General features: G+C 37.8%; 2 protein-coding genes across 2 annotated transcripts; one reads left to right on the plus strand and one right to left on the minus strand.

The window, feature by feature from the left end:
- The first annotated feature begins 490 nt into the window (after positions 1–490).
- LOC106130800 (zinc finger protein 251-like) lies at positions 491–5,700 on the plus strand. The gene is made up of 4 exons (XM_060945154.1): positions 491–740; positions 2,041–2,124; positions 4,328–4,413; positions 5,524–5,700. Exons 1-4 carry the CDS (start codon positions 491–493, stop codon positions 5,698–5,700), a joined length of 597 nt encoding a protein of 198 aa, XP_060801137.1.
- A 2,707-nt stretch (positions 5,701–8,407) lies between these two features.
- Positions 8,408–23,343, minus strand: LOC106130815 (pseudouridylate synthase 7 homolog). The gene is made up of 12 exons (XM_060945259.1): positions 22,846–23,343; positions 22,396–22,606; positions 19,270–19,411; positions 18,373–18,493; positions 17,124–17,312; positions 16,107–16,281; positions 15,027–15,155; positions 13,401–13,539; positions 12,497–12,800; positions 10,297–10,448; positions 9,894–10,055; positions 8,408–8,575 (listed from the first exon to the last, which is right to left on the minus strand). The coding sequence occupies exons 1-12, from the start codon at positions 23,127–23,129 to the stop codon at positions 8,436–8,438; spliced, it is 2,148 nt and encodes a 715-aa protein (XP_060801242.1). The 5' UTR covers positions 23,130–23,343; the 3' UTR covers positions 8,408–8,435.
- Positions 23,344–23,515: the final 172 nt, after the last annotated feature.

Genomic DNA, 23,515 nt, shown 5'->3' on the forward strand with positions numbered 1-23,515 from the left:
TTCGGCTATTTAAGGGAATATCTGGGTAAGTACACGACAGTTTTTCATGATAATCCGGTTAGAAATCATAGCGGTTTCGATTCGATTTATTTAGATATATTTCATCATTTGTAACTACCAAATTTTGCACTAAACATTTAATTGATAACCGGTGTGAATTAGTGTCACATAAATTAATTTTAATTATTTTACGAACTATTCAGATAATTATAAAACTATTTGAAAAAAAAACAATAGAAGATCAATATCGTTAATTACTAACTCCATCTGCAACTGCCTAATTTCACAAAGCGTGGAACGCGAAAAAAGTCCCCAAACGCTTAAATAATTACGCAGACGCTAAAATTGAAACGCTAAAATAATTACGCTTACGCTACAATTAAAACGCTAAAATATGTGATAATTGTAAATGTTTTTAAATAGAATAACCAATCAACCAATTAATTGAAGAATTTAATTAAAATACCAGCTACATAATCAAATTAAAATTATGGAAATCCAAACAGAACCTTTGGACTTATCAACGAAGTCGTCCCCAAACAAATTCATGAACATAATAGATTTGAAATTCCTCGCTGGCTTGAACAGTCATCTGGTGAAGTTGTACGAAAGGACCAACTTGGGCAATAAAGAGTTTGGTCTGCCGCAGAGGGGCGTGAAGAATGTGCTGCCGTGTCAAGTTTGCCTGAAGACCTTCGACAGACCTTCCTTGTTGAAGAGGCACATGAGAACGCATACTGGTATTTTTTTTATCATGACCACTTGGGAATAATTGGTAACTTTGCATTCTTCTGTTAGGTCACACAGCGTAACCTTTCAGACTTGTAAAGACTGTTGGCTCTGTCTATTTCGTAAGTGATAAAGACGTGTATGTTTGTGATCACTCACACGTTAGAAAATAACTGACTTATTTAGAACTAAATGATTTTAATACATACATATGGTCACGTCTATATCCCTTGCGGGGTAGACAGAGCCAATAGTCTTGAAACGACTGAATGGCCACGTTCAGCTATTTGGCCTAATGATAGAATTGAGATTCAAATAGTGAGAGGTTGCTAGCCCATCGCCTAAAAAAGAATCCCAAATTTGTAAGCCTACCCCTTAGTCGCCTTTTACGACATCCATGGGAAAGAGATGGAGTGGTCCTATTCGTTTTTGTATTGGTACCGGGAATCACACGGCATTAATGATTTTAATGATGATAATTATTCATTGGAAGTTGATTTCGTGGGCTCTCATCCTCAAAGATACGTGACATAGGTTATATTTGACAGTGCTTCAGGCACAAAAAAAATAATTAATACCTAAAACGAACACAGGTGTGCTATATTAATTCGAAAAAGCAGAAACTCCTAACAGAGTTGGCCCCCAAGCGATAGTAAATAATCTTCTGCCTCTTGGCGTTAATATCCTGGGCGCATCCTCACCTCTCTAAAGAGGAGTCCGAGATGTGTACCTTCTGATGATCCTGTATTAAGAGAGTCTGGTTTTTAAACGAAGCTACTCCTGTCTGAACTTCGTAACCTGTGGAGGGAACCTAACCCATTTTGGATGGCTACACAATACACTTTCGAACATTCAATCATGCCTGAATGTGCAAGTTTCCTGAAGATTTTTCCTCACCGTAGGAGCATCCTCAATGCTATTTGATAATGGATTTTCCTTTATATTTTAGTTGAAGAAATTCCAGTTGCCATTTTACATATTCTTCTGAACTCAATGACTTTTGTTATATGTTATATTTCTTTTTAGTCTTTTTATGTGCAATAAAGAATTTACAAACAAATATAATACAAACAAATAAGCATATAACAAATAGCACTCAAAAGGCCGAGGTGGGATTTGAACCAGTGCCACACGCTCATTGCTCAGTAGCCTTAACCGCTCGACCACCGAGTAATTATCCTTAAGCAATAACAAATTTTGGTATTAGACAATATTTCTATGGTAACACATCCAGTTGCAGGTTCTCTCACGTTTATCTATAACCATTTCAGTATGTCGCACAAAATATACCAATATTTAGTTCTGTTTCAGGAGAAAAGCCCCACATCTGCAATGTCTGCAACAAAGGATTCAGCACTTCCAGCTCTTTGAACACGCATCGCAGGATACACACTGGTAAACATACATACATATAGTCACGTCTATATATCTTGCGGGGTAGACAGAGGCAAGTGTATCGGAAAGACTGAAAAGCCACGTTCACCTGTATGGCTTCATGATGGAATTGAGATTCAAAAAGTGACAGGTTGCTAGCCCATCGCCTTCAAGAGGAATGCCATGTTTATCACCTTTTTTTATTTTATTTATTTAATACACAATATTCATAATGAACTTAAAACAATATTCCGCACAACTGTTTTCACAGTTTCACTGCGGTCAGTCTCATTTAAAGTTAGGTACTAATTTAACACAATCAATAAAACTATATATCTATAACGTGTAGGTAACAATTTAGTTTTAAGCTTACATACTTCTATAGAATTTAAGAAGTAATTTTTTTAGTTTTTTTTTTTTGGATATACATATATGGAGTGGTTCTATTCTAAAGTGATGGAAACCACACGGCACACACTGTTAAAATTATCTATCTTTTTCATACTTCCGAACTACAGTACTTAGAATTATTACAAACTAGCTTTTGCCCGCAGCTTCGCTCGCGTAAATTTAGCGCCATCTACAAAAACGATGAATTTAATGCCAGATACAAAAAAAGCCACGAAATAAACGAACCACCTTCAAAAGAATATAGTTTTTTCGCAAATCCCACGGGCACTATAGTTTTTACCGGGATAAAGGGTATGTTCATATCCAGACTCTTAATGATATATAAGCGATATTTGAACAAGATTAATTAAGTAAGTAGTTAATCCGTGAAGAGGTAACAAACAACCAAAAAAACTTACTTTCGCATTAACAATAAAAGTTGGTATTTAAATTGGAACACAAGTCTGCAACCTATTTTTATGGGATTGATTTGACCAATAAAACAATTTAATGTTTTTTTTTTTTTTTTATTAATTTTGTTTGTTTAAACTTTATGTTGTTGTATCACATCTGTTTTTTTTTTTTTTAAGTCCTTAAAAGGCTTTCTAGTTTGTTTGCGATTTGATACAAATCAAACTAGTCGGCCCTTGTTTAACTTATTCAGAAGACGCTAATGGTTTATTATGTATTCATAAATATTTATCATATTATTTAAATTATAGTAAATTTAGTTGAACTATCTTTATTGGAATTATTGAGGTAGCCTTCTGGTTTGATTGCCATTTGATGCATTTCAAACCAGTTGGCCACTGCTTTATTTGTTTAGGTGTCACAAATGACTTATGATGTATTCCTACATATATTTATATTATAATGATATATAATGAATTATATTAAGTTTTATGAAACACATACGATTAAATTATTGAGGTAGCCTTCTGGTTTGGTTGCCATTTGATACAAACCAAATCAGTTGGCCAACGCTTTTCTTATTTGTTTCGAAGTCACGACTGTTTTGTTATATATATACTTTTTATTTACTTATTTATTACACATATTTATATTATTATATTATACTTATATTTGATATTCACACTATCCGTAGTCAACACGGTCCAGGATTCTATCCCTCATGGCTCGCAGCCTCGGGCATTCCGCTGAGATCGCTTGGTGCGTTACCGACACATTGGTTTTGAATTTGTTATTATGTGAAACGCAATTGGTGCACCTGGGTTCTGCTTTTTTGGCCGCCGAGGGGCAGTCCTTGACCGTGTGACCGTTTAAGGCGCAAAAGGCGCATGGGGCTGGTTCGGTTGCGGTGCATTTCGCCTGGGTGTGTCCAAACTGAAGGCACTTGAAACACTGCAAGAACGGAGAAAAGTCACTAATATGAACCCTAAGGTAGTCAACACAGACTCTTTCGGCTGCAGTGGCCGCTCGCCACACCCTGGGGCTTGCCATGAACACAGCGTTGTAAAGCTTAGGGTTGCGGTTGTTTCGCAGGAAGCGGAGGCGCAAATCATGGGGGCTCTCAATGAGGGGAGTGAGGTCGCTGTTTTGCTCGGCGATTATGTCCCTTAATTGATCGGAAGGAATTTCCTTCGGGACACCCTTCAGAATGAGCATAGGTGACAGTTTCCGCGCCGGCTCCGCTGCGATTTTGTTTGAGGTCGACAGGCGCTGGATGGCGTCGTCCCTATCACGATCGCAGTCAAATTCGACGCGGAATTTGTTGTTTGACAATTTAATGTTTGACCCATTTTCACACAGAAGCTCTTATTACTAAAGTAAATAAAATATTAAACAAAACTTAACAAAAAATATTCTTCTTCAGGTGAAAAACCTCATAAATGTCCGGAGTGCGGCAAATGTTTCACCGCCAGCTCAAACCTCTACTACCATCGGATGACTCACACCAAGGTATGAGTATCACAACTCAGGTTTCATGGGACAAAATTTCTCTCTAACTTTTTTCAAATGCCAAATGTGGTTCCCGGCACCAATAGAAAAAAAAAAGGACCACTCCATGTCGTTCCATTGGATGTCGTTAAAGTCGACTAAGGGATAGGCTTAGGTATTTACTTGGGATTCCTCGTTTGGGCGATGGGCCAACAACATGTCACTATTGGAATCTCAATTCTATCATAAAGCCAAACAGCTGAACGTGGCCTTTCAGTCTTTTCGAGACTGTTGGCTCTGTCTACCCCGCAAGGGATATAGACGTGATTATATGTATGTATTTTATTACAATCGCTTCAATGCTGGAGGAAGTACCCTATGAATATAAAGGGGAGAACTATTTAAAGGACAATTTCTCATGAAGGCCGCATAAATTTGCACCCTCCGCCATTTTGCTTCGGGACCTAGGTTCGCTTCCTTACTGTATCATTGTGCCGCTGCGGTCTCCCCTCCGCCCTCATCACAGCCCGGGAGGCCTATAGCGCCCCGGGACTTCGCCTTTGGACTACTACAGCGCTCACCAAGTTATGTAACTCTCTTTCCTCTGGCAACTGGATTTCGTATAGCTAATACCACACCCTCTTCAATATTGTTAAACTAGTCCGCTAATAAAGGTTGTAATTATTCTATGGATCTTGAAAGTATCTCTCATTCATATCACACATATGATATGTGTGATATGAATGATGATATCAATGTCACACTACATTTAGCTTTTCACTTTGTCAGGTCTTAGACGTCTGCAGTTTTAAAACCATTGGCACGCATATTATCTTGGGAGAGTGTGGAGGGAAAGGTCGGAGTGGGAAGACCTAGACGAACGTATCTTGATCAAATTAAGGACGTCCTGGTAAAGGGTTAGGTCAAGAGTACCCGCAACCGCCGAGCTTGCATGAAGAGAGTTATGAATGTGGGTGAAGCGAAGGAAGTATGCAGAGATCGTGGCAATTGGAAAGAGGTAGGTCTGCCTACCCCTCCGGGAAAGAGGCGTGATTTTATGTATGTATGTATGTATTATCTTTGACGATTCCTGTTCCGCCCTCATTATAAATGTATGTACGTATATTCCAGAACAAGCCCCACAAATGCACATGGTGTCCGCGTTCTTTCCCCACTCCTGGCGAGCTGCGCGCGCACTTGGCGGCGCACGGCGCGGCAACGGCGCACGCGCACGGGGCGGCAACAACGCGGACAAACTGGCCAATGAGGAGGATACGGCCAGGACTTGGAGTGTTCTCGACTACTTAGGATAGGTTTGAAGTTGTAAGAGTTTAAAACAGAGTTAAAATATGTACCTAAGGCACATCCGCTTGTTGCCTTTTCATATATATTTTTTTTATTTTTCAGCCTCAGTCTCCATGAATAGACAGACACTTTGACTTGACATTTTAGATGAACAAAACTGACTGACAGACTGATGAAAAAAGGACAATCAAAATTTGACAAAGACGACAACTAGACGCGACGCCTTGAAAAAATGAAAAATGAAAAATGAAAAAAAAAATCTTTATTTCTTCAACATACATTGTTTTATAAAAACTAGTTGATGAAGTCTCCTTTTAAGCATGCATAACACGCCTGTGCCAGGAGACTCCGCTCTTCCTTAGCACTATTATCATAACATAAAGAAATATAATCATCATTTATAAAAAAAGAAGAAAAGAGAATATACATACATAAACATACATACACATACATGCACAATACTTACATATAAATTATATATACATATATATATATATATATATATACAGTTACATACATATACATTACTAATTATTGTAATAGTCACTTTAAATCGTCTTTTCCAATAAATTTTCCACTTCAACATAACTTAAATTTTGTAACCAGTTTATAATTATTGATTTACATTCGTATGGAGTTTTATCACTTATATTGATTTGTTTATCTATCTTATTATACAAATATGCTGAGCGTTTTTCAAACTGAACTCTTGCAAATGCCGTATTGATAACAGGAACCGCTACCGCATTCATTTTTCTCCTTCTAGCTTCAACATTCGGGTTATAAGAGACGGATTTATGTTTTTTTAAGATTAAGTTAATAATGTATAATTTTCGGACCGACAATATTTTACTCACTGAATATAATTCATGTGTTGGGAATGTCCTTTTTTTAAAATACATTACTTTGAGCAGACTTCGCTGAGCTCTTTCTACATCCAGAAAACGAGTCTTAAGGGCACCGCCCCAGACTGGGATGCAGTAAGAAATGATTGATTGGACCAAAGAAATGTAAATATAGTTAAGTATATTCTTAGAGCCATTGGTGTTAGAACCTTTGCCCGGGGCGATATATCTCAGGTTCTTAAATATCCATATAAATTTACGTATCCTAGATGCCAACTGTTCTACTTGAGGATACCATGACAATCTTTGGTCCAGGATCACACCTAAGTATTTTGTCTGACTTACTTTCTTAATAGATGGACAATTACAACATTCAATTGTCGGATTTTGACATGTATGAATTTGCATAGAGAAATCTAGTGACGGTTGAGTATTTTTATAAATACTGAAACACATGAAATTAGTTTTTTCTGTATTAAGGGTAAGCAAGTTATTTTTAAGCCATGTCGCGATCCGGGACACACCCCGCTCCGCATTTCTCTTTATATCAGTCCACGTTGACCCAGTGAAGACAATTGATGTGTCATCAGCATACGAAAATAGTTTGGCCCCATCAAGAGTCAGGTTGCAAAGATCGTTTATATAAACGAGAAACAGGGTAGGTCCCAGAACACTACCTTGTGGTACGCCACATGTCACATCAACATCATCACTCACCGTCTGCCCTAATTTAACTTGTTGCTTACGATTAGTTAAATAATCCCTAAAGATTGCCAATTGAGTATTCCTTACACCAATTATTTCCAATTTACGTAATAGGATAGAGACAGAGACAGTATCAAAGGCCTTCTTTAAGTCTAAAAATATTGACAAACACTTCTTCCCATTATCCAGTTGCTTAGTAATTAGAGTGGTTATAGATGTAACTGCATCCTCCGTTGAGATACCATGCCTAAAACCAAATTGGTTTGAAGATAATATATTATATGTCTCAAAGTATTTCAATAGTCTAGAATTGAGCAGTTTTTCTAGTATTTTAGCCAAAACAGGAAGAACGGATATAGGTCTGTAGTTGTTAATGTTGTCTCTGTCCCCATTCTTGAAGATAGGCGTTATCACGGATTTTTTTAGTAAATTTGGAAATATTCCCTTTTTGAAGCAGAGGTTGGCCAGGTGTGTTACTATTGGTATGATTTCGTTTTTTACATATTTAAGATAAGCCGTAGTTATGTTGTCCCAACCTGGGGCACTATCCGATTTTAAATTCATTATTATACTATTAACTTCCTGATAGTCCGTATCTAGCAGAACGAGAGATTGGGGCTGGCTTGGTAGGGAGTTAAGATAATCATTAAGTTCGTTATTATTCACGGTTTGTTGGATATCGTTAGCAAGTTTATTGCCAATATCTGCAAAATAGTTATTAAACGCCTTGAACAGCCAAAAAATTGGTTTTATTCAGACACGACCTACTAGAATTTAATTTAAACTTTATTGTACAAAATACAAATGTATAGCACACTTACACTTCCCAATGTGCGGCAGGCAAATGTAGACATTAGTATAAGTAATAAAAGATTAGATTTTGTTGATAGTACTACTTTCTTAGGAATAACATTAGATTCAAATTTGAAATGGAATGCTCACATTTTAAAACTTTCTAAAAGGCTTAGTTCTGCAGCCTACGCTATTCGTCGTATTAAGCATTTGACAGATGTGGCAACTGCTAAGTTAGTATATTTTAGTTATTATTTGTTGATATTCTCAAAAATAAAGCAATTTAGTACAAGAATGTATTTTATTTATTACGATGTTATTCAAAAAAATAGGTATCTTAGGATAGCGCTTTCTGAAATAAAAACCAATTCAACTTAAACTCTATATATTGACAAACTAAGTATAATTTTCGTCTGTCGCTGCACTCATTTTAGATTTCTTCGCAGCAATTTCTAAAGTTTCTTCTTCCGTCGTCTTGTTCTCTGCGCCGCCATTTTTTATTTCTTCTGTTCCGCTTTCTGTCACATCTTTCTTATCTGAAAATATTAGAATAGAATAGATTTATAAATTGGAATACAAGGTATCCTTATCATAATAATACATAAGGTCACATCACTTAAATCTTATATCAACTACCGCTTACAAAACGCATGTGTAGAAGAAGCGGCGGAACAAACTACACTGCAGCATTTTAACCGGATGTCAATTAAATTAAAATATAATTTGAAAGAAAAATATTTAATTTATCTTTCTATTTTTGTTTGTTTGTTTTTAATAGCTTTATTGCACAGAAAATGTAATATAAATTTTTAATGCCAGTAGCTGCAGCGAGACCGTTGGCTCTGTCTTCCCCGTAAGGAAAGACGTAATTCCTATTTCTCTTGTGAAAATCATAAAGGAAAGATTACGCAGGTTCATCCAGATCTCATTGCAAGTGTCACTTTCTACATTCGGTTATTTTGATAAAAAATGGTGGAGCTTTAAATATCGACCGGCAGAAGTTTTTAACGGAAAGCCAGTTTTATTAGTGAAATCACTAAGGAGGTGAGTAAGGTTTATTGCTCATAACTTTTTTCGGTCTAAAGCTACCATTTGAAAATTTTAGGCTGGGTCCACGATAATAGACCGTTAAATATTGGGTGTCCATAAATAGAACATGTCGATTACTAGATCTCGATTATTGGAACATGTCGAACACAGTTGTCGGTAATTGGATTTCTGCAGTCGAATATTAGGCCAAAAATACCATATTTCTATATTGGTATATCTTGTAAATTTTTATATCACATTCATTTCTACTTTAATATATCATGCAAAATACCCTAAAATTTTACTGAAAACTTCAAAATATGATAAAATAATAAAAATAAAACAAATATTGTAAAAATACTACAGTTCGTGCGTTAAAGTGTCGATGATTGGGTGTTTTACCGTACTTCTTGCCACTTGCTACGACCAACTTCCTTCATGCAGGCTCGGCGGTTTCGGGTACTTTTGACCTGACCCTTTACCAGGACGTCCTTAATTCGATCAAGATACGTTCGTCTAGGCCTTTCCACTCCGACATTTAAAATTTTTGCCTTTTAATAATGGAAATGAGATTCAAATAAATTCTAATTCTAATTTTTATTAATTACTATACGATACTTCATATAGCTTAATAATTGTCAAAAGTTTTAGTTATACAACATTGGTTGACGTCAAATTAATTACTTAAAAACTAAGTTTACTGCCGCTTCCAAGGAGTCAGTGCATACGAAGCGGTAACAAAATGCACCGCAGAATTTTCTTCAACAACGTCAACTTTACAATTTTATTATATCCACTAAATATATGTGACATTCAGTTCCTCACCTGCACCCTCCCTATCCCTCTTCCTGTCTGCGCCGTGGTAGTTGTTCTGAGCGGCGTGCTGGTGGCTGGAGGTGTCCACCCTGAGGAGTTCCCGGAGCGCCATGGTGGCGTAGCAGCTCGCTGGCAACGACATTGTCAGCAGCAGCGCTTTGTACTTGCCGTCTAGAATTAAGGGGGGATACGTTTAGAACCGCTGGAAATACAGGATTTTCGCTAAAGCCACGGGAACTATGCTTTTAACCCCTAAGTGTTAAGGGATGTCAACACTTAATTTTTTTTTATTAGATATTTTTAAAAATTATTTATATGGTAAAACAACGTTTGCCGGGACAGCTAGTAATAAAATAAAATCTAGACAGTCTTCATCCATGTATATATATTATATATATATATAATAAATTACCCGGCAGTATCCCGGTGAGCCGCCTCTCCTGCACGAGGTCGAGGTCAGACAGGATGAGGTCGGCGCGCGGGTCGCCGTAGCGCACGCTGCGCCAGCGCAGGCCGCGCGGCCGCGCCAGCAGGTGGCGGTACGCGCCCGACATGCTGTAACTCCTGGATACACATACTATGTGTTAAGCTTACATACACACATATGGCCACGTCTATATCCCTTGCGGGGTAGACAGACACAACTGTCTTGGAAACACTGAATGGCCACGTTCAGCTAATAAATAAATATATACGGGACAAATTACACAGATTGAGTTAGCCTCGAAATAAGTTCGAGACTTGTGTTACGAGATACTGACTCAACGATACCTACTATATTTTTATAATAAATACTTATATAGATAAACATCCAAGACCCAGGCCAATCAGAAAAAGTTCTTTTCTCATCATGCCCTGGCCGGAATTCGAACCCAGGACCTCTGGTGTCACAGACAAGCGTACTACCGCTGCGCCACAGAGGCCGTAAAGCTGTTTGGCTTAATGATAAAATTGAGATTCAAATAGTGACAGGTTGGTAGCCCATCGCCTAAAAAAGAATCCCAAGTTCGTAAGCCTATCCCTTAGTCGCCTTTTACGCCATCCGTGGGAAAGAGATGGAGTGGTCCTATTCTTTTTTGTATTGGTGCCGGGAACCACACGGCACTTGTTAAGCTTGCAGCCATCAAAAACATCACTGTAAATAACCCAAGTCTCGCAGCTCAGTCTTTCTACCGTAAAAAGTTGTGAGATCCATGTAATACAAAATCGGTCAATCTATTTAATCTCTACTCAAAGGACCATCTGTCTTAAGTTATTGCATAAGTTATTATCATGGCAATATTAAAAATATTTTACGTTTTCAACAAATAGATCAAATTCGACTCATGATTTACCATGATTAAGACACTAAACTAACAAATAGGTATTCTAAATTTAAAGCTTTTATGTCTGCTTGGACTTTTGATGATCGATGAGTCAATCAGTCAGTGAGTGACAAAATTCAGAAACTTTAACATGTTGTTATTCTTAAACTGCTGGTTCAAATTGACTGAAATTTTATATATACCGTGTTTATATAATGCCTGATTAGTTACTGAAAAGTGAGGTTTCTTATTTTATCCACAACGAAATTATAGAAGGGTCAAAAATGTTGACACAAACGCAATACCTACACAGAGGCCGTCAAGTTATATTACTATACATCTTTTAGAACGGGCCGGTTTATATTAAACAATACTCCAATCATAGACGTAGAAAGAAAGGCGGACGGAATGTGGCCTGAGAAAAAGTGAAGCATCGTAATGGCGGCGTGGTACGCATGTGTAAGTGACAGAAAACTTGACATTTCGTGAGACATGTATGACGCATCTATAACGCATCCAAAACCACTGAACCGTATTCCATAAAATTGCATATACCATGGAGTACGGAATAGAACAAAGGGTGCTTTTTACGCAGCTACAGCCACGGGCGAAAGCTATATTATTTAAAGATGACAGACAATTTATTAACCACATGAAATACAATTTACAACCGAATCCAATGGACAGATGCCTCTGAAACTTAGAACAGACTAAGGCACAATGGTACGAAATAAATAAATAAATAATAAAAATCACCGTGCATACACACAGTGCCATGTGGTTCCCGGCTCTGATAAAAAAAGAATGGAACTATGGATGTCGTAGAAGGCGACTAAGGGACAGGTTTATAAATTTGGGATTTTTGTTTTGGCGACGGGCTAGCTACCTGTCACTATTTGAATCTCATTTCTATCATAAGGCCAAACAGCTGAACGTGGCCTATCAGTCTTTTCAAGACTGTTCACTCTATCACCCCGGGAGAGACATAGACGTGATTATATGTATGTATGTATAAATATAAAACCCATACATACATTCATACATATAGTCACGTCTATATCCCTTGCGGGGTAGACAGAGCCAACAGTCTTGAAAAGACTGAATGGCCACGTTCAGCTATTTGGCTTAATGATAGTATTGAGATTCAAATAGTGACTGGTTGCTAACCCATCGCCTAAAAAAAGAATCCCAAGTTTGTAAGCCTATTCCCTTAGTCGCCTTTTACGACATCCATAGGAAAGAGATGGAGTGGTATTATTCTTTTTTGTATTGGTGCCGGGAACCACACGGCAGAAATATAAAACTCACTTGATTTTATGCCTCAACTCCAACGTCAAATCATCTTTCTTCAACAGTTCTTCGTAATAATCCTTCATATTCGGCGGGTACTCAATATTGTACCCTGGCAACGGCATAACAACGTCGAAAATCGTATATCGCCCGCTATCAATATCATCTTGATTCAAAATCTTAACAGGAACTTTGTCTTGCTTGCTGTCCTTTTCTTTCTTTTCCGTTGTAGATGTTGCTGTCTCACTCTCGCTTTTCTTTTCTGTCATCTCTTGGTCTTCGTCTTCGTCTGAGTCTATACCGCCTAGGTCGTCTGAAATTACTGTTATACAAATTTTTATATTAATAACGGCGACTTTCACGGCCTCTGTGGCGCAGCAGTAAAACGCTTGTCTATGACTCTGAAGGTCCCGGGTTCGAATCCTGGTCAGGGCATGATGAGAAACGAACTTTCTCTCATTGGTCTGGGTCTTGGATGCTTATCTATTTAAGTATTTATTATAAAATATAGTATCGTTGAGTTAGTATCTCGTAACACAAGTTTCGAACATACTTCGAGGCTAACTCAATCTGTGTAATTTGTCCCGTATATATTTATTTATTTATAATCATTCCTCATGCAACCATTTTCATAGTATACATTATTAATCCTTCGAGGATGAGAAGATGATAAGAGCCGTTTGGTTCCCGGCACCGATATCAAAAAGAATAGGATCACTCCATTTCTTTCCCATGGATATCGTAAAAGGCGACCAAGGGATAGGCTTATAAACTTGGGACTCTTACAGGCTAGCAACCTGTCACTATTTGAATCTCAATTCTATCATTAAGCCAAACAGCTGAACGTGGCCTATAATTTTTTTAAGACTGTTAGCCCTGTCTGCCCCGCAAGGGATATAGGCGTGATTATATATATATGTACCTTCGTTAACTCTGGCCAGGGGTACGAGGTCCCCCACGGCGGGTTTGTTGCCCAGGGTCCGCAAACGGCGAGACACGGCGCAGTTCCATATAAAAGATTGGTACGAATGAAGATACAAAAGGCGAGTGTTGCGTGACATCTGACAAAACAAAATAGGTATGTGTGAGATTTTGCAACGCTTCATTTGCAATTTGCCTGGGATTCTAAAACCTATTGATATCTTAAAATATTTCTTTATTACAATAGAATAGTTCTTATAATTGATTTTAAACTTTCGCGTTAAATTGTATTATAAATAATACAGCTATTAAACTCGCACGTAACGTGCTTTTATTTGATCTCAGTGCCTACGGATCATTGTAACATGATTCCGATTATAAATTGACGTCCGGTGAAAATGCTGCAGTGTAGTTTGTTCCGCCGCTTCTCCAACACATTCGTTTTGGAAGAGGTTGTAGTTATAATAAGTTTTAAGTGATGTGACGTTAATAAATGATACCTTGTATCGAATTTTGAAAATAAATCTAATCTATTCTAAAAATCCATTCTATTCAAAACGTGCGAATAAAATAAAGGTACTTTACGTGCGTATTATTTATACATAATGTAATAGTTATTTTTATGCACACCGCTTCTTTAAGTTATATTCCAGCACATAAGGTTCCTGAGTCTAAAACAAAAATTGTATACATATCTATGGATTTGTAGCTCCGTGACCAATATTGTATAGGTATAAAGATAAGACTCGATCTCGATATACCGAGATCTCGGTATTGCGGGACGCGCCTTTTCCACTCCCGCGTGATGCGGGATTTCGGGTGCGGGATCCGCGAGATTTGCGGGACTGAAAAAAGCGTGCATGCGACCTCACGCGAGCGCGATCTCTCGGTGTCGGTGACTGTCGGTCGGCGGGTAGGTAACGCACTGGCAAAGGAACTTAGAGTTAACTATATCGTCAACATGTAATGTACTTTGCCCATCACCATCTCGAACTAATACACTTGAGTCCATTATAAAAAAAAGAAATGTCTCTCTACGAATCTGGGGGGCAATGGGAAAATATCTTTCATTTACAAATAAAGCCTAAAAAGGAATACCGCCGACGAGTGTGGAAGCCGAAAGGGCATTTTCTGCTGCTGGCTATATTGCTTCTAAAATACGCAGCAGTTTGGCAGATGACAGTTTAGATATGTTGTATTTCTTTCGCAAACATTTTCAATTAAAAGCTTCAGCTGACAAACTAAATAAATAAACCAACTTTTATTTTCAGCCGAAATTTGTTTTTTTAGTTGATATTTTATTTTTTTGGTGTATTTAATGAAGAAGATAGATTTCATGTTTTTGCAGTATTTGTTGCTGTATTTGTGAAGAATAAACGGTGTAATTTGATTGATCTCATACTTATAATAATATTTAAATAAATGCGGAGTTAGTTGATTAATTCATTGTTTTATTTGCCTTATTTATATATGAATATTTTCAATATGCGGCATCCCGCAAATACCGAGATCCCGCGGGATTTAAAATTTGTAGTCCCGCAAATACCGAGATTGAATTCAGGCTGCGGGATTGGAAGCCCTATGTCAAACAACTTACATTATTTAAAGCCGTTATTATAGAAGTTACCTTATTAAGAGCTCCAACCAAATCATTAGGCGCTTTCGCAAGCGCTTTCAGCAAAGTCGCCTCGACGTGTCTCGAGGAGCGCGGCGCCGGCGGCTCGCCGGGGCGCTCCTCGAGAATGCTGTCGATTGCCTGGGTAACATACATACATATGGTCACGTCTATATCCCTTGCGGGGTAGACAGAGCCACCAGTCTTGAAAAGACTGAATGGCCACGATCAGCTGTTTGGCTTAATGATAGAATTGAGATTCAAATAGTGACAGGTTGCTAGCCCATCGCCTAAAAGAAGAATCCCAAGTTTGTAAGCCTGGATAACAGTATCAAATTATTCGTTTATCGTATGGATTAATTGTCACTGTATTTCATTTATAATTTGAAGAGATAACACAAAACCGCGCTTGTGGGCACACTAAAATGCAAGGGTCAAATACAAGAAATTGTTTGCTTTGTAAGCTATGGCTATATATCACTTTAGGTAACATTTATGTGTCTTATCGATAAGAAGAGCGGAGTCATCTGGCACAAGCATTCTTTTGCTTAAAAAATGGCTCCAGCACCTAAATTTTAAGTTAAAACTATGTTGTTTCCTAATAAAAGATTTTTATTTTTATTTTTTTTATGGCAGTGAGTTCACTATGAAGACTAGCTGAAGACTGTAAACAGTAATATTCGACTAAGTCTGCAGAATATAACTCGCACGCTTCGCACGGAATGAGTAAAAAATGATGGAGTGCAAGTATAAGTTATATTGGTGGCAGCAGTGGGAATAGAAATACTCGTAATTGGTGGCAGCTAGAGATTGTTATCTATACTAATATTATAAAGCTGAAGAGTTTGTTTGTTTGAACGCGCTAATCTCAGGAACTACTGGTTCTAATTGAAAAATTATTTTTGTGTTGCATAGATCATTTACAGAGGAAGGCTTTCGGCTATATAACATCACGCTGCAACTATAAGGAGCGAAGAAATAATGGAAAATGTGAAAAAAATATAAATTATTCATCCTTGAGGATTTCAATGATGCCCAAAACTATTCCACGCGGACGAAGTCGCGGGCACAGCTAGTGTTTTAATAACAAACCTCTTGCATTCGTCCCTGTAACAACTTTCTCCCCACCACGTAAGTAGGCGTGTCCCGTCTCACTCCGAACCTCTGGAGACCATAATAGTTGATGAAGCCCACGTCTCGCAACAACTCGCACGCTTTATCTATTATAGAGTCGTCCGCGGTTACATTGCGAAGTGCGATGCGGAATCTGAAATTAAAAGTGCTGAGATAAGTAGTTATATATATACTGTTGAAATTTATGAAAAGAATCGCTTCATTTCCCACTATTTGTCATCCTATAAGGTCCACACATTAAATAGTATCAACCTCTTTTTCACATGTTACTGGCCAGTTATAAAAAGTTACATGTTTTGTTTTTTATTATGGAACTTGAGTGAAAAAATTTGAATATCAAAAACTAATTACGCAATAGTTCATCAAAGAGATAATTTTAGGTCGCATTTATTTTTCAATATATATAATTTAAAGTGTGTGTGCGTTTTTATTTGTTGTGAAGCTCTAATATCGTAGTTCGCGAAATGAACATATACAGACTACATCTTTTCACTTGTCACGATCTCTGCGTACTTCTTCCGCTTCATCTTAATCCATAACTGTCTTTGTCCAATTTAGCGGTTTCGGATACTTTGGTCTTTCGCCAGGACGCCCTTAAATTGACCTTCCCATACACATTATCCTCCTATTTCGACGGCCTCTGTGGCGCAGCGGTAGTACGCTTGTCTGTGACCCCGGAGGTCCTGGATTCGAATCCCGGCCAGAGCATGATGAGAAAAGAACTTTTTCTGATTGGCCTGGGTCTTGGATGTTTATCTATATAAGTATTTATTATAAAAAATAGTATCGTTGAGTTAGTATCTCGTAACACAAGTCTAGAACTTACTTCGAGTCTAACTCAATTTGTGTAATTTGTCCCGTATGTATTTATTTATTTATCCTAAACTACTTAGTAGTCAAAAAATTTGGAGCACCGATTTTGAACGCCAAAAGATAGAATCCAATAGTTGGCACCGCAAATTAATTTTTACTCACTGGTTCCCCTTGAGCGAGCCCAGCTTGAGGTTTTCCGCGCTGAAGCTGAAATTTCCAACGTGAATTTCCCTCATGTCCTTACACGCGGCCGCCACGCGCCTCGGGTCCGTCTTCTTCAAGCTGAACCACTGGGAGGTTTTTGCGCGACGATCTTTTGTACCGGCGTAGCCTAGCATTGTGGGTTTGATGCTGAGAAACAAATAAATCATTCATCATTATTGTGGATGTGTGGAATTTTGCATGAGAAACTCTTGCGTTCACAACTGACTTTATATACATACATACATTCAACGGCCTCTGTGGCTCAGCGGTAGTACGCTTGTCTGTGACACCGGAGGTCCCGGGTTCGAATCCCGGCCAGGGCATGATGAGAAAAGAACTTTTTCTGATTGTCCTGGGTCTTGGATGTTTATCTATATAAGTATTTATTATAAAATATAGTATCGTTGAGTTAGTATCTCGTAACACAAGTTTCGAACTTACTTCGAGGCTAACTCAATCAGTGTAATTTGTCCCGTATATATTTATTTATTTATTTATTTATATGGTCACGTCTATATCCCTTGCGGGGTAGAGCCAACAGTCTTGGAAAGCCTGAATGGCCATGTTCAGCCATTTGGCTTAATGATAGAATTGAGATTCAAATAGTGACAGGTTGCTATCCAACGCCTAAAAAAGAATCCCAAAGTTTATAAGCCCTATCCCTTAGTCGCCTTTTACGACATCCATGGGAAAGAGATGGAGTTGATTCTTTTTGTATTGGTGCCTGGTACCACACGGCACCATTACACAAATATTTGTAACAATAACGAAAAAGACACACGTTGGTACAGTAACGTCTTACGATTATCTAGGTAACAAATATCTGTATGTCACGCCACCTCCGGCGGGTCCAGGTAGACGTGGCATGCTGAAGAAATTAAATTATTATGCATGCTAATAAATGCCTGTGCCGTGCGGTTCCCGGCACCAATACAAAAAAGAATAGGACCACTCCATCTCTTTCCCATGGATGTCGTAAAAGGCGAGTAAGGGATGGGCTTATAAACTTGGGATTCTTTTTTAGGCGATGGGCTAGCGGCCTGTCATTGTTTGAATCTCAATTCTATCATTGGGCCAAATAGCAGAACGTGGCCATTCAGTCTTTTGAAGACTGTTGGCTCTGTCTACCCCGCAAGGGATATAGACGTGACCATATGTATGTATGCTAATAAATTTAAATTAAGCCCAGTTGAAAACAGCTACTTACTTCAGCCTCAGCCGCTCAGCAATTTTGACAGCCGCCTCCATAGTATCACAATTCTCCTTGTGCACTATGAAGTAAAGATATTCCCCGGGCCAATTCCATTTCACTCTATTGTCTATGCGCACTGAAAAAGGTTTAATATTTTTTTACCCACTCTTCTTTCCGTAGAGAATATAAAATTAAAATAACAAAAGTCTGCATGAAAATTTATAAATGAGGTGCGAAGCAACAGAGGCGTCATTGTGTATATTTTGGGATACTCTTTTGGTTATTAAGCGGCTACATTTACCACACATATACAATTGAAACTTTGAGTCACGACACGAGACTTTGTTTATTTATGTTTATTTTTTTGTTACGTGCGCAGATTGACCTGCACTAGCACCTAGGTCATAACTGAAAATCAGCGTATTGCTCTACAGCAGAGAGTCCCAACCTTATTTTGTCTACTGCCCACTTTGAGAATAAATATTTTTTTAGCGCCCCCATTTTTTCACCTAGTTGAGCAAGTTGAGTCAACCGAGTTTGAGTAATCTTTTAATTCATATTAGTTGATGTTCACAAGTTGTTGTTGTGAGTCGAGAGCTCTTGAAGTCGTTGTTTATGAGGCCTCCTAGCTAAATAACAAATAACTCCCCCCCGCCTCTACACAACGCCCCCATTTTCTTTCTGGGTCTCTTACCGCCCCCCTTGAGACCTGCAGCGCCCACAAGGGGGCGTTATCGCCCACTTTGGGAAAGACTGCTCTACAGCAATAAATTCGTTGAGTTGTGACCTTTTTGTATTGCTGCAACTCACACCCTATTAATTTGTATTTCACATGAAATTGTAAATCGTGTGCAGCAAATCAAATAAATGAAATATCTATCTATCTATCTATATGTTTGTATGTAAACTTACCACCCTTGCGATACCTCTCGAAACGCACAAACTTTTTATCTTCTACAGTGACAGTGCTGCCAACTATGGCGTCAGTGAACGCTTTCTTTACCGCGTCGTGTATCTTAGTTCTTTGCTCTTTGCTCATGCCCGTCACGTCTATCTGAAACCATCGGGTACCAATACAGGATTCAGGAACAGCCGGAGACAAGACATAGTAACTAGATAGATACCGCAACTTTTGATAACTTAGATTTGACATGCTTGGTTTTCAGGAGTTACTTCTTTGACTTTGACTAGTCAAACCTCGTGATCGTCAGATCCTCGTCAGATCTAGATCTGTAACGTGTGTTTTATTAAAATGCAGGAAATTTCCATACCCAAAAGAATTTCTGAGAAATCTATATGTCAAATTTTAAATCATTTGACCAAGCATAATATAGATTAGGTGTGCAGGGCAGCCGATTTTTATGACAGATCGGCGAAAACACAACTGCACGAAGCGTACCTTTAAGTAACCACGAAAGGACTCGGTACAACTGCCGTATCTACCTGATTTTACATCTGTAGCGGGAGCAATGATTCGGCTCGACCGCCACCAAAGGGAAGATCTTCCGCCAGGCTAGGTGTTATGCCTGGGGAACCGCGGCTCCGACGATGTTGTGTCGGAGGTTGTATATATAGCTCCAATCCGTGAAATCTCTGAAATCGCGATTTGGGTTCTTCGCTGCTATTGGCTGAGCGCGTCGATTTCTTCGAGATGATTGACAGTAGTTGTTTGATTTGATGTTGTTGACGAGTGGCGTAGAGATGGCGCCACACATCCGAGAAATGATGCCCGTGAATATAACATGCGACCAGATTACCGAATGAGATAAATGAAGTGATAATGGATAATTTCATATTCTCTTCTAGGATAACCTGGAAATTAGGCCGGTGGAAACGGTTCTATTTCCAAACTACCCTGACCGAGCAATGATGACGATGAATGTAGATACAGATGAATTGGAATGGGATGTAAAATCTAAAGCTGGGTCAAGACATGTTCTTTTGTCCGTACCGTACCTCCGTGACATATCAGTGTCGCGGTTTCATAACTGTGGATGCATATATCATCGCGACGGATCGGAGTGAACTTGTCTCGGTATTGACACGCCATACCACCAAACCGGACCGAACATGCGTCAAAGATAACGTTCTTTGACCGTAACGTGGACACGGTACAGAAAAAAAATGTCTTGTCCCAGCCTAACGTTAGGTTCATTATAGTATAAAAAAATCAGATCAAAATAAATACCACAAACAGAAAAGGTGAGGTGAAAAGGTTGATGAATGTGAATGAAGTGTGCAGTCCTCCAGGAAGGAGCCACATTTAGTATAGATGATGTCACATTATCCCTCTCAGGATAACCTGGAAATTGGGCCAATGGAAACGGCTCAATCTCCAGTTTACCATGAACAGAAAATGTACATTCAATGATTTATTTGGATTTATTATAGAAGTTCCATATATTCAACTTGCTGCCTCCACCTATGACAAAACCAAAAGATCAAATAATCAATGAACAATATGACAAAAAAAAATACTGTTAGTAAATTATGTCCTGTAGAATCCAGGAAAAATAATAAAAAAAAAATATATTTTAATATTTATGTCCTAAAACAGCATAAAGTTGCACATATAAAAAACATTCCTGGGAGCAGTGTCACTTCCGAAAAAAGAATATATTTTTTTTAATTTATACAAAAAAACATAGACAAAAAAAATTAAAAAGGCAAGTATTCTTTTTTTGTCGTATTATCCATTGTAATTTTCATTTTTTTTTTTAATTGAAGACATCACATTTTTCTCCGTTAGAATAACCTGGAAATTGGGCTTACGGAAACGGCACAATATCTAGGTTACCCTGGGTGAAAAATGTACAATCAATGCTTTGACTGGGTTGATTTCCGAGCGCTTCCTTCATTCTTCGATTGGCTGCTATGTACCTACAGTATAAAAACACAAAAAGGCAAAAACATTTACACTTGAGTATAAAATTTTACAAGTTTCATCCTAGCTTTAAACAATATCACGTAGATGATATATCAAATCTCGAAAAACCTTGGAAACTATTTTGCTGTCGGCATTTTGTTCAATAAACCTTAAAAAATAAATGGAGTGAAGGATACCACAAGAGAACAATCAAATCACTTGGATAAAATCACATTATTTCTCCTGCAAAATAACCTGGAAATTGGGCTCACGGAAACATACTGTTCAGATTACCCTGGGTGAGAATGCCTTGTGGCATTAAGTCCACCTGTTGTACATTTTACGTGCATGAAGTTTAAATAAATAAATAAATGTAATGTGGTGAAGTATTTTAAGATAAATCACTCTATTTTAAAATTTTTCCCATTATTTTTAACACATAATTTTTCCCTTAGGCAATGACCTGGAATTTATGCTCATGAAAATGACACAACATTCAGGTAACTTTTAGTAAATGCTGCAGTGCAGTTTGTTCCATCGTCAGTCAGTGATGTGACGTCAATAAGTGATACCTTGTATCCAATTTTGAAAATAAATCTATTCTATAATAGAGTAGAATTATTCTATTCTAAATAATGATAAAAATGTAACAAGTAGTCAACTGGATGAAATCACATTATTTCTCCCGTAGAATAACCTGGAAATTGGGCTCAAGGGAACGGCACAATGTTCAGGTTACCCTGGGTGAATAATGAACGATGAAGCTCTTGTCCTTGTTCTTTTGACTTACTGTAATAAAATAGACCTATAAATAAAAACTAAATGATGATAATAATATGTATTAGAAAATGGATATAGTGATTGTTGTAGGTATGTATGATAAATGTAGATCTACATTCAGATGGTATGAAAAACATAGATTTACATTACAATAAATAAGTCAAAAACAGTCAGATTTAAATTAACAACAATATTTTTTACATATCACAAGTCAAGTCACACACTTACACATCATAAATATACAAAAACTTGATTGAGAAAGGTATAAGCAAAAGGTTTACATACAAAATAGAAGATGTGAACCTTTTGTTCACATGCATTTTTTGCATACAAGAAAACACACAGACTGTTCTTAAAAAGCAGAAAGACTTCATTTTTTTTCTTATACTCACTTCAACCTTCTCATCAGTGGGCTTTTCGGTCATGAGCAGTTTGTTGATGGCGTCCCACGTCTCAATCGGTAGGATCTCAAGGTTGTACTTGGAGAATAATTGCTCATCTTCATTAACTGGTTCCTCTTTAGGGGGCTCGGGTGTGGAAAGGTCTGTTAGTTTTGCTATTTCACCTTTCTCATTGATTTCTGATACTTGGAAGTCTGAATATCTATAATAAGAGTATGTAAAAGAAGATCAATGTAAGATCATTTCATATTACCATTTTCCAGATTACATTGGAAATATTCATGATAAATCATGCTCATTATGTCTAAGTCAAACTCAAGCTTACACAAGCATATTAAGCAAATCTTTAGGTACAGACAACAAAAGAATACTACTATATACACCACCTATATACTAATACTACACCACCCTTTTACAGCTTAAATGTTATGTAGATTTTACCTTGATTTAATAATTCCATTGAATCCCTCATGATCGGATAAGTACTCTGTAACGCCGATTTCTTCCTCTGTCAACCTTTTCGTAGGCATTTCTCTTTTTCGCTGGTTCCATGGTGGATTATTGCGTTGGAAGCCCCTTTGTCCGCCAGAGACGCCACGCGAAAAGCCGCGGGGCCCGCCACGCGCATGCCCTCGAAAGTTCCCCTGATTCCAAACACCACCTCTGTTATAATTCCCCCGATTGCCACCCCGGCGGCCCCCAAATCTCCCCTGGCCGGTATTCATCAATAAAATTCTAACCTAACACTAAGCACGAGTAACAACAATTTCTCAGTAAAGTAATATTACACATTCGAAGTTTTAACACAGATAAAGATCTCACTTTTAACTGATGAAAGACTAACAACAGTAAATGAAATTTATTTATATAAGTTTTGTATTGAACAAAATTACATGAGAACTTTTGATTGTTTTCTTTTCATGCATGCTGACATTGACAACGCGATAAGACAATTGACATTGACAATTTGTCTAACAAGAAACGGGATTGGACTAAGGCATACAAGAATGAGGCTCATAAACACTATTCATTTCTGTTGAGGATATTTATAGAAAGTACTCATCAGAATTCACATTTTGTAAATTATTCTCAATATTTGATCATATTTTTC

Source organism: Amyelois transitella, chromosome 7 (assembly GCF_032362555.1).
Source record: "Amyelois transitella isolate CPQ chromosome 7, ilAmyTran1.1, whole genome shotgun sequence".
Classification (NCBI taxonomy): Eukaryota; Metazoa; Arthropoda; class Insecta; order Lepidoptera; family Pyralidae; genus Amyelois; species Amyelois transitella.